The sequence below is a fragment of the Canis aureus genome, chromosome 1 (genome assembly GCF_053574225.1).
Source record: "Canis aureus isolate CA01 chromosome 1, VMU_Caureus_v.1.0, whole genome shotgun sequence".
Classification (NCBI taxonomy): Eukaryota; Metazoa; Chordata; class Mammalia; order Carnivora; family Canidae; genus Canis; species Canis aureus.
The window spans coordinates 100,172,690-100,182,954 of record NC_135611.1 but is presented as its reverse complement, the minus strand read 5'-3'; the positions used below and the strand labels follow the sequence as shown (position 1 = coordinate 100,182,954).

Below are 10,265 nucleotides of genomic sequence, written 5' to 3'. Positions count from 1 at the left end.
GCGGCCAGCCCGGGCCCCGCCCCCGGGCGCAAGACGCCCAGCGCGCTTGCGCGGCGGCGTCGGCGCCAGTTATTTCTGTCCCGCCCCCCGGCCGCGGCTCTTTCTGCGAGCGGGCGCGCGGGTGAGCGGTTGTTCGCGTGGCGTGTGGCGCGGTGTCTGGGCGGCCTCTAAAGAGGGATCGCGGTCGTCGTCGGCGGGAGGCTAGCGGGCGGCTGCCGGCCGGGCTTCGACAGCGCCCCGCGCGCAGCGGGCAGTAGCCCAGGAGGCGCGTGGCGGCGCTCGGCCTCGCGGCGGCAGCGGCCCAGCCGTTGGCGGCGAGTGCGTCTGCGCCTGCGCGGCGGGCCCCGCGCCCCTCCTCCCCCCTGGGCGCCCCCGGCGGCGTGTGAATGGCGGCCTCGGCGGCGGCGGCCTCCGCGGCGGCGGCGGCAGCCGCCTCGGGCAGCCCGGGCCCGGGCGAGGGCTCGGCTGGCGGCGAAAAGCGCGCCGCCGCCTCGTCGGCCGCGGCCTCGGCCTCGGCTTCGGCCTCGGCGTCGTCGCCCGCGGGGGGCGGCGGCGAGGCGCTGGAGCTGCTGGAGCACTGCGGTGTGTGCCGGGAGCGCCTGCGCCCCGAGAGGGAGCCGCGCTTGCTGCCCTGCCTGCATTCGGCTTGCAGTGCCTGCCTCGGGCCCCCGGCGCCCGCCGCCGCCAACAGCTCGGGGGATGGCGGTGCAGCGGGTGACGGCGCCGGTGAGTACGGTCGGGCCGGGGCAGCCCATCCCCCCACCCCACAGGCTTTGATACCCACTCGGCGTCGGGATTGGGGGGTCTGTTCCCAGCGTGACGATGGCGGGGGATCGCCTGAGCGAGAGGATAGGGACGCGGATAGTAGTTGGTCAGGTTGAGTATGGGCAGTGGGTTCTGTCCTGGGCGTGAGCTCATATGCTGCAAGTTCGATGAAAGAAGGGTTTGGTTTCTGCTCCCTAATGAGAGGATTTGGCCTTCTTTGGGATGAAGGTTGGGCTCATTGGGGGGATGGGTTACGACTTGGCTGTGAGCTCATAATCTCATTATTTTGTTTGTTTTTGGCAGTGGTCGACTGTCCTGTGTGCAAACAGCAATGCTTCTCCAAAGACATTGTGGAGAATTACTTTATGCGTGACAGTGGCAGCAAGGCTGCCACAGACTCCCAGGATGCAAATCAGGTATGTCCTGCCCTAGCAACCCCTAGGAGGCCTCAATACATGTAATCAGTTCCAGACTTTATTCTTCTCATACTACCAGTGTTTCGGCAAACTGTATAGATTAGGTGAAGGCAACACTTTGCTTAGGTTGTGTTATCTGGGGTGTAGACGTGGATCTATTTGGCGTTTTTGCCTCTTCTCACTCTGCTTTTGCCCATTAGTGCTGCACTAGCTGTGAGGATAATGCCCCTGCCACCAGCTACTGTGTGGAGTGCTCTGAGCCACTGTGTGAGACGTGTGTGGAAGCACACCAGCGGGTGAAGTACACCAAGGACCACACCGTACGCTCCACTGGTATGCAAGGCAGAGCAGAAAGCCTTGGTTATCTTGCATATGTTCTCAACTGTTTATGGTGCTGGTTACTGATGATGGATGGGTCCCAGGGAGCTTTATCAGGGTACCTCTGGAAGGGTCTGAGGGCAGAATTAAAAAATGGGGATGCTGGGGCTCAGGTGTGTGGGTCCAGTGGGAGGGAAATGACCACAGAAGTGTGAGGGGGTGCACTGAGGATTCAGGCAAGCTCATCAGGCCCCTCCCCCCCCGCAGCACACAGGGGATAAGCCCCAGTAGTGGAGGGGCTGGACTGGGGTTCCCTGGCAACTTGTTATGGTTCTGTAGGGGGAAATGAGACCTCTGAGCCACTGTGTTTAAGTTGCACAGGCCCTGAATAGCATTATGGAGAGTCTTAGAACTTTGGGTTATACATGTTCAGCTCAGGTAGGTATTTAGAGAGTGTTTCACTCAGGTAGGTATTAAGAGACTCCTGTAGACGCTGGTAGTGGCAAAGAAAAGGGCTTGGGATCTTTCTGAGTTTATCCTGTTTTTTTGTTCCAGAACACTCTGGGTCGCCTTTTGGTAGTTACATTGTGGCTTCTCAGTCCTAGAGCAGAGCATTGGCAGGAAAATAATAATGGAGATGGTGGTTGTGGGGGCACGAGGAATCAGGAGCCAGGAGCGAAGAGCAGGGATTTGTAGGAGGTCCTGGCTTAAGGCAAAGGGCAGAGTACAGGAGGCGGCAGTATTAGAGGATCCATGGTCTGGCTGATTTGTATCTCAAAGTCGTGTGTTTTGGGCTGGGATGATACAGCCAGGTTGTAAATGGGATTGGGTAGGAAAGAGAGATAGATTGTCTCAAGCAGCTTTTTAATGATGGTGACAGGTTGGGGGTGAGGTAGTATATTGGTCTTTAGGTGGTATTACTCAAAGTACCAGGACTCTCCCCTCAGAAGAGGGGTTCTGACATCTTTGTGAGGGTTGTGGTCTGACATTTCACCTCTTCTGAGAAGGCTTTGTAAGGCCTGGATCCTTTGTAGGTCTATGGGTTATAAGTGGTTTGTGCATTTTTTTTTTTTTACTCGAGAGGGTAGATCACCAAAGTATGGCTTCTAAGGAAGCTGTGCTTGAATAGTGTCTCTAGTTTCTGATTTGTTTTTGTCTACACCAGCAAGCAAACATTTTATATGCTTGGATGGCACAGTAGCCAGAGTGCCTTCCTCTGCTGGACAGAACCTACTGCGAGTGGAGGAGTGGAGCCAGTGGTGCTTTTCAAGGTGGAAGAGCTCTCCTGAGTATCCATTTGGGAAGGTTCTAGTAGAGGGAATAGTAAGAGGAAGGTCTCTGCCAAAGTCTTCAGATTTTGTTGTCAATATCAGTAGCTAGAAGGAGGAGTGATTTTTCTGGGTCAGGTTTGGACTGAAGATTTTGAGAGGAAAGATTTAGGTTTACAGGCCTGTCCTTTACCCTGGCCACTGTTGCAGGGCTTTGAGTTTTCCCAGCAGACAGCCCAGGGTTGCAGGACAGGCAGGAAGCAAGGCCTCAAGTTCTGTCTTCTACTTGAGTTGGAGATGGCTGAGGATGAGCTTCAGCCTCATGGTTTCTCTTCTCCAGGGCCAGCCAAATCAAGGGACGGTGAGCGCACGGTGTACTGCAATGTGCACAAGCACGAACCCCTTGTGCTGTTCTGTGAGAGCTGTGACACCCTCACCTGCCGGGACTGCCAGCTCAATGCCCACAAGGACCACCAGTGAGTACTGAGGATGCTGGTGGGTTTGTCTGTTAGCATGGTTCAGCACCCAGGCCCACTTCTGTCTGTCCTCAGATACCAGTTTCTGGAGGATGCAGTGAGGAACCAGCGCAAGCTCTTGGCCTCGCTGGTGAAGCGCCTTGGGGATAAGCATGCAACACTGCAGAAGAACACCAAGGAGGTTCGCAGCTCGTAAGTGTGGATGCCAGGGCCGTAGTTGGGCGCAGTTCTGGGGGATCACCTTCTCGACTTGGTTCACTCTGCCTCCCAGGATCCGCCAGGTGTCTGACGTACAGAAGCGTGTGCAGGTAGATGTCAAGATGGCCATTTTGCAGATCATGAAGGAGCTGAACAAGCGGGGCCGTGTGCTGGTCAATGATGCTCAGGTATACCCTGTTTGAGGGGGGAGGGATTCTGGGTCCCATCTGCTGGCTGATGACCCCATCTGTGGTAGTCGGATCTTGGGGACTGGCGTTCTCTGCTGGCTGTTGATGCCATCTTTGGTGTCTTCTTTCCTTGATTTCTTTGTTCTGTCTACCTGTAGAAGGTGACTGAGGGGCAGCAGGAGCGCCTGGAACGACAACACTGGACCATGACCAAGATCCAGAAGCACCAGGAACACATCCTGCGCTTTGCCTCTTGGGCTCTGGAGAGTGACAACAATACGGCCCTGCTGCTCTCCAAGAAGCTGGTGTGTGCTGGTGGGCACTCAGTGGTGGGTTCCAGGCAGGTGCCACTCAGTACCCTGCAGCCTTGTTTGCTGTGTGTTCATGCACTGCTCTATCTCCAGATCTACTTCCAACTGCATCGGGCCCTCAAGATGATTGTGGACCCTGTAGAGCCACATGGCGAGATGAAATTTCAATGGGACCTTAATGCCTGGACCAAGAGTGCAGAGGCTTTTGGTTTGTCCTTTTCTTTATCCCGCTGAATATTGCTATTGCTATTGCTCCAGACACTGGGTCTTTTTTTTTTTTTTTTTGATTGACACTGGGTCTTAAGCTGATTTTATCTCATTTTTGCAGGCAAGATTGTGGCAGAGCGTCCTGGCACCAACTCAACAGGCCCTACGTCCATGGCCCCTCCTCGGGCTCCAGGGCCCTTGAGCAAACAGGGCTCTGGCAGTAGCCAGGTGAGCAGGGGAGGGGGGGGAATCATGGGCTGGGGAGGGTGGGGGCATGGGGTCCTATGGGACACCTGCCCACTGAGGTCCACCTGCTTTACCCACAGCCCATGGAGGTACAGGAAGGCTATGGCTTTGGCTCAGGTAAGTACCTTGTAGGTGGGAGAGCTTCAGTGCTCTAGGTCTATCCCTAACCTACTATCTCTTTCTGTATTTTCTGAGCAGATGATCCTTATTCGAGTGCAGAGCCCCATGTGTCAGGTGTAAAGCGGTGAGTTTGGCTATCCTTTTGTGGAGCCAGATGGGCAAAGGGATGGGTGTCCTAACATCATGCTGCCCCTGTACCCACAGGTCCCGCTCAGGTGAGGGGGAGGTGAGTGGCCTCATGCGCAAGGTGCCACGGGTGAGCCTCGAGCGCCTAGACCTGGATCTCACGGCTGATAGCCAGCCACCAGTTTTCAAGGTCTTCCCAGGCAGCACCACTGAGGATTACAATCTCATTGTTATTGAGCGTGGTGCTGCAGCTGCTGCTGCTGGACAGCCTGGATCTGCTCCACCCGGGGCCCCTGGGGCCCCACCACTACCTGGCATGGCCATAGTCAAGGTGAGCCTGTCTCAAGTGACTGTGAGTAGGAAATGAGCATCCAGGTCTGCACCCTGCTTAACACCTATTACATCCTTGTAGGAGGAAGAGACAGAAGCTGCCATTGGAGCTCCGCCTGTTGCCACGGAGGGTCCTGAGACCAAGCCTGTGCTGATGGCTCTGGCGGAGGGCCCTGGTGCCGAGGGCCCCCGCCTGGCCTCACCCAGTGGCAGCACCAGTTCAGGTCTAGAAGTAGTGGCTCCAGAGGGCACTTCAGCCCCAGCCGGTGGTCCAGGTGCCCTGGATGACAGTGCCACCATCTGCCGTGTCTGCCAGAAGCCAGGGGATCTAGTCATGTGCAACCAGTGCGAGTTCTGCTTCCACCTGGACTGCCACCTGCCTGCCCTGCAGGATGTCCCAGGGTGCGAGGCTTGTGTGGGGTCTGTGCAGGGTGGAGGGCTGGGCCAGGTTCTTTGCAGCTCCTCATTCTCCTTCCATCCAGGGAGGAGTGGAGTTGCTCTCTCTGCCATGTACTACCCGATCTGAAAGAGGAAGATGGCAGCCTGAGCCTGGACAGTGGTGATAGCACCGGTGTGGTGGCCAAGCTCTCGCCAGCTAACCAGCAGGTGAGGGTGGGGGCCTATTCCCTTAGGAGTAGCTCAATAGTCCTACCCTCCTGACTCTGTTCTCTGTCTTGTCCATAGAAGTGTGAGCGTGTCTTGCTGGCCCTATTCTGTCATGAGCCCTGCCGACCTTTGCACCAGCTGGCTACTGACTCTACTTTCTCCCTGGTGAGTCTTAGGACTTAGAGAGGGTAGGGGGAGGGACTGCCAGGCCTCACTTTCAGCCTGTGGGGTCTGTCTACAGGATCAGCCTGGTGGCACCCTGGACCTGACCCTGATCCGTGCCCGTCTCCAGGAGAAGTTGTCACCCCCATATAGTTCCCCCCAGGAGTTTGCCCAGGATGTGGGCCGCATGTTTAAGCAGTTCAACAAGCTGACAGAGGTGAGCTTGGGGAGAATAGGGTTGGGAGGGGGGTAGGGTTAGGGGTGATGGGAGGAGGGAGAGCTAGGATCCATCCACTGCAATCTGCCCGGCTCAGGACAAGGCAGACGTGCAGTCCATCATCGGCCTGCAGCGCTTCTTCGAGACTCGCATGAACGAGGCCTTTGGTGACACCAAGTTCTCAGCTGTGCTGGTGGAGCCCCCCCCCCTGAGCCTGCCTGGTGCTGGCCTGAGTGCCCAGGAGCTATCCAGTGGTCCTGGTGATGGCCCCTGAGTCTGTGGCCTCTCAGGCCAACCCGGCCTGGCAATGTTCTCTGTCCTGTCAAATTCCCCTCCCCCTACCTCCCCCTCTGGTGGCCTGGCTCCTACTTCTTGGTGGCCCCATCCCCCAACCCCTCACAATATGGTTTTTACTTATGTGGATTTAATAAAAACTTCACCAGTTCCTCAGGCATTTGGTGGTGGGGGGAGTGGTCCTAGGGCTTGGTCTCTGCAATTCCCTCACCATGCCCTGGTAGATGGAGTAGGTGTGGGGCACTCCTGAACCATTGAGCCATTTTGGTGTCCAGGGAGTAGGGAAGAGCATCCCCCTTGGGCTTTTCCAGTGTCTTGGGTAGGTGGGAGGGTTGCATGGTACACATCCTGTAGGCTTTTGGGTGCCCCTGTAGGTGGTAATGGGCAGGCAGGGTGTAGCCCCAAATACACAGCTGCATGGTGGTCATTCTTTCTGAGTACTTCCTGGACTTGGGTGTAACCATTTCTCATCAGATGGCACCACAGTGTGGGTGGGCTGAGGATTCCTGGCAGATGAGCCCAGACTTAAGGGTATCTGGGAACCCGACTGTTTTGGAGGTGATAGGCACTGATAGGCCAAGGCACTGGAGGCTTTGGGAGGGGTATGGAAGCAGAGCTCACAGATGACCTTCAGCTCCCAAACCCTGAACATGTGGAGACGACCTGTCAATTCCTGCCACAAATTGGGAGGCAATCCAGCCTACCTTTTCTTATATCCCAACAACTCTGGTACTTGGCCTTTGGCCACGTGTCAACTGCCCCTTTACCAAACCCTGTATGTGTCCCCTTTACCAAACCCTGTATGTGACCTCTGCCAAGGGACCCCAGCCTGGCCCAAGTCCGGTCAGTCACACAGGCCTAGGAACTAGTGTCCAATCTTTTATTACAGAAGTAGTACAGCAAAACTGGGCATCGATTGCCCACCTCCCACTCATGGTAGTATAGGGTGATTAGTCCCTCCGCAGATTCTTGAGCCGCTCCTCCAGGTCTGCGTCGGCATCTACTAGGGCTGAGGCTGCAGCCTCTGCTTTCTTCCCACTGGCAGCCACACTGAGTGAGCCTCCGGTGGAGGGGAGGTCTACAGAGAGTGGGGGTTAGGAGAGCTCCTGTAGAAAGGAATAATGCTGTGGGGGAGGGGGTCAGGGGTTTTGTCTGGACTGTTGGGTGGGGCAGGGCCCAAAATTGGGCGCACTCACTTGACAGCTCATCTGTCAGGCTCAATCCCAGCTCATCCAGGACCTGGGATACAACAGCGTCACTTGGGAAGAGAGAAGAAGTTTATGAGGGCCTGGTTATGTTTGAGGACCCGGCATCCATCCCCACCCTTCCCACACCTGGTGTCCCCTAACCTCTCCTCTTCATCTTCTTCATCACCCATGGCATCATCAATGGCATCATTCATCATTTCCTCCTTCATGTCCATGATCTCGGCCTGCCGCTCAAATTCCATCATGATCTTCTGGATCTGAGGCAACTTTAGCTGGAAGTGATGTGGGGGGAGGGTTAGTTGGGGACTAGTTGGTGGGGGTGGGGTGGGGGGGATGCTTGGGAGAGGCGTACCTGTCTGTTCATGGTGCCCATGGCTTTGGTGACCCCCTTCATAGCTTGTGCCATTGAGTTGTTGGACTTCAGCGTCTGGATCTTCAGGGACACCGCCTGGATGTTGGCCCGCATCAACACAAATTTACGCACATAACGCCGAGTGCGCACCAGGTCTTTTGCCATGATACGCACGGCGTCCTGAAGAGTGCACAAAGGTGGCAGGGATGGGCCAAGATGCTTTCAGATATTTACGTGTGGCTTAATCCAGTGTTCACTGGCCCCTCCCTCCTCCCAACCTCATCCTCATGCCTCTTGGGTCATGACTCCACAGGCTCCTCTGTACTCTGACCTCTCTAACCCATAGGTGCTGGAAGGAAGGCTGTGCTCACTCCACATAGGGACCCTTTTCCCTCCATATCTAGAGTCATTCTCTTAAAATGCCTATTTCTGAACTACTATCCCGGCTGAAGAGTGCCTCTCTCTCCATCTCACAAAGGCTCACACCTCAAGCTCTACCCCAAATGAATCGATCCATAGCTTAGCTTTTGACTTCCCAAATGCTTGCCTTGCCTTGCCTATTCCGGGAAATGGAACCACTTCAACCTAGCTGCTCAGGTTCAAACTGTCATAGGTTTTGCTCCCTACTGGTTCAGGCTATTCCCATTCTTTTACTGACACTCAGGTCACAGTGTATTCTGGGCTACATCTCTCTTGCATTAAAACTAAACCCTTTGACTCACTTCCCACTGTGGCCCAGGATTTCAACTTGTGTGGCCTACCATCTACTCTGAATTCAACTATAACTCCCTCATGGAACATGTGGTTCCTCATCTGACACACTGGTAGTTTGGATCTTCACAGGCTCACTCCTCATTACTTAAGGTTTGTGGCTCTGGCATCCCCTCCTGGGAAGAGCCTTTCTGGATCCCCAAAAATAGGGAAGCCCCATACTTGCCCTTAATTTCTCTCAAGGCACCTGTTGGTATCCTGTCATGCTCTATAGTTATAGCAGTACCTGACCCAACTATAGCCCCTGATCCTGTGTCCCAACCTGTGCCCAGCTGAGCTCACCATCTGGCCCTGCTTGGCCATCTTCTTGATGTCTGCGATGATTTTCTTCTCCTGGGTCTCTAGCTTCTGTCGTTCACGGTCCAACTCTCGCATGGCACGGTTCAGGGCCCGCTGGTTCTGCCTCAGCAGCTCCTCCGGTGTCTTCCGGCGCCCAAACAACAGGTCCATGATAGCAGTAGCCCACTAATGGGCCTGTGACAAGTGGTGTGAAGCCTAGCTGTGAAGTGGTATGGGGCCCAGAAAAAGCAGAAGCAGAGCCAGGGTCACAATGTATATTGGCAGGGTGGTGCAAAATGCGAAGGGGCTAAGCAGGAAGAGGAAACCTTAATAGAAGGCTAAAACGCAGCCAGGAACACTGAAATTATTCCACAGAAGTGGGGGCAGCAAGATTTGAAAGTCCTCCACAACATACCCACCCCATCCCTTCATCATAGAGCCCCCAAGGAAGTTCAAGGCTTCAGCCTGCCTCTCCAGCCCAGAGGCCTTGGAGTCTGACAGGCTCAGAATGGAGGTGGATGTGTGAGGGTGCACTGGGGCATTTGGGACCCTGAGCGCCAAGGACGGGAATTGTGGGGGCCCTATGGGATGGCAAGGCAGGTGGACAACCTGAGTACCAAGAACAAAGTGGATATAGGGGTTCTGAAGCTTCAGAACGTATGAATGCCATTCGGATTTGGGGGTCCCTGAGTGGGGAGGGAACCTGGGTACGAATAATATGGCTGCAGGGTGTCTGGGCACCCAGTACACTAAGGACATGATAGACGTTAGGGAGTTCTGTAGATCTGGAAGAGTCTGGGGTCCAGGAACGGGATGGTGGGTGTTGGGGCGCCTGGTTCACCCAGGACAAAACCTGGAGGGTGTTGGGAGGCCCGCACCCAGAGAGCAAAGTGGCTAGATGAGGCCAGGGTCTCGGGGATGGGCGAGGCAGTCGACATCCCGGCGAAGAAGCCCTCATCTGCCGTCGCCCACGCACCCACCCGGGACCCGCGGCCCGGCAGGGGCCACTCACCGTAGCTGGGACGGGAACCCGCTTCCGCTTCCGGGTTACGCTCCTCTCTACTTGGATCCTCGGGCGCGCCCACCAACGATAGCCCCTCGGTTCTTTCTGCCGCCGCCGTTTCCGGAAGAAGTGGTCTGACGTCACACGCTCCACCGGCACCCGGAGCGATGGGCGGGGACAAGAGCGCGCGTGCGCACGCCTCCTGGAGCAGGCATGCATCCAGGCGCATGCGCGCCAGCTTCCGTCTCTCCAGAGCCTGCTTGACGGTGTTCCATAGGTTCCAGGACGAGCCAGGCCTGGGATCCTAGACGTCGTTGGGTTGGTGCATCTTTGGGCACCTTCCACCCAGCCACCCCATCCCACCACCGCACCCACCAGAGGGCCCAGCCCATCCGACGGACCAT

At 56.1% G+C, this 10,265-nt stretch overlaps 2 protein-coding genes across 4 annotated transcripts; one reads left to right on the top strand and one right to left on the bottom strand.

The window, feature by feature from the left end:
• The first annotated feature begins 371 nt into the window (after nt 1-371).
• On the top strand, nt 372-6,399 carry TRIM28 (tripartite motif containing 28). Its single transcript, XM_077911316.1, has 17 exons — nt 372-726; nt 1,069-1,181; nt 1,382-1,514; nt 3,108-3,243; nt 3,319-3,435; nt 3,515-3,629; nt 3,788-3,934; nt 4,034-4,148; nt 4,269-4,375; nt 4,474-4,510; nt 4,592-4,637; nt 4,718-4,970; nt 5,052-5,371; nt 5,452-5,575; nt 5,654-5,740; nt 5,817-5,954; nt 6,052-6,399. The coding sequence occupies exons 1-17, from the start codon at nt 387-389 to the stop codon at nt 6,226-6,228; spliced, it is 2,505 nt and encodes an 834-aa protein (XP_077767442.1). The 5' UTR covers nt 372-386; the 3' UTR covers nt 6,229-6,399.
• A 692-nt stretch (nt 6,400-7,091) lies between these two features.
• CHMP2A (charged multivesicular body protein 2A) lies at nt 7,092-10,030 on the bottom strand. Of its 3 annotated transcripts, none has more exons than XM_077911932.1 (6): nt 9,871-10,030; nt 8,862-9,078; nt 7,809-7,988; nt 7,598-7,728; nt 7,445-7,506; nt 7,092-7,372 (listed from the first exon to the last, which is right to left on the bottom strand). In XM_077911932.1, exons 2-6 carry the CDS (start codon nt 9,027-9,029, stop codon nt 7,107-7,109), a joined length of 807 nt encoding a protein of 268 aa, XP_077768058.1. In that variant the 5' UTR covers nt 9,030-9,078; nt 9,871-10,030; the 3' UTR covers nt 7,092-7,106. The 3 variants fall into 3 exon arrangements, with proteins under 3 accessions (XP_077768058.1, XP_077768069.1, XP_077768080.1); XM_077911943.1 differs by having other exon boundaries at nt 8,862-9,074; XM_077911954.1 differs by having other exon boundaries at nt 7,115-7,326.
• Between the last annotated feature and the right edge of the window lie 235 nt (nt 10,031-10,265).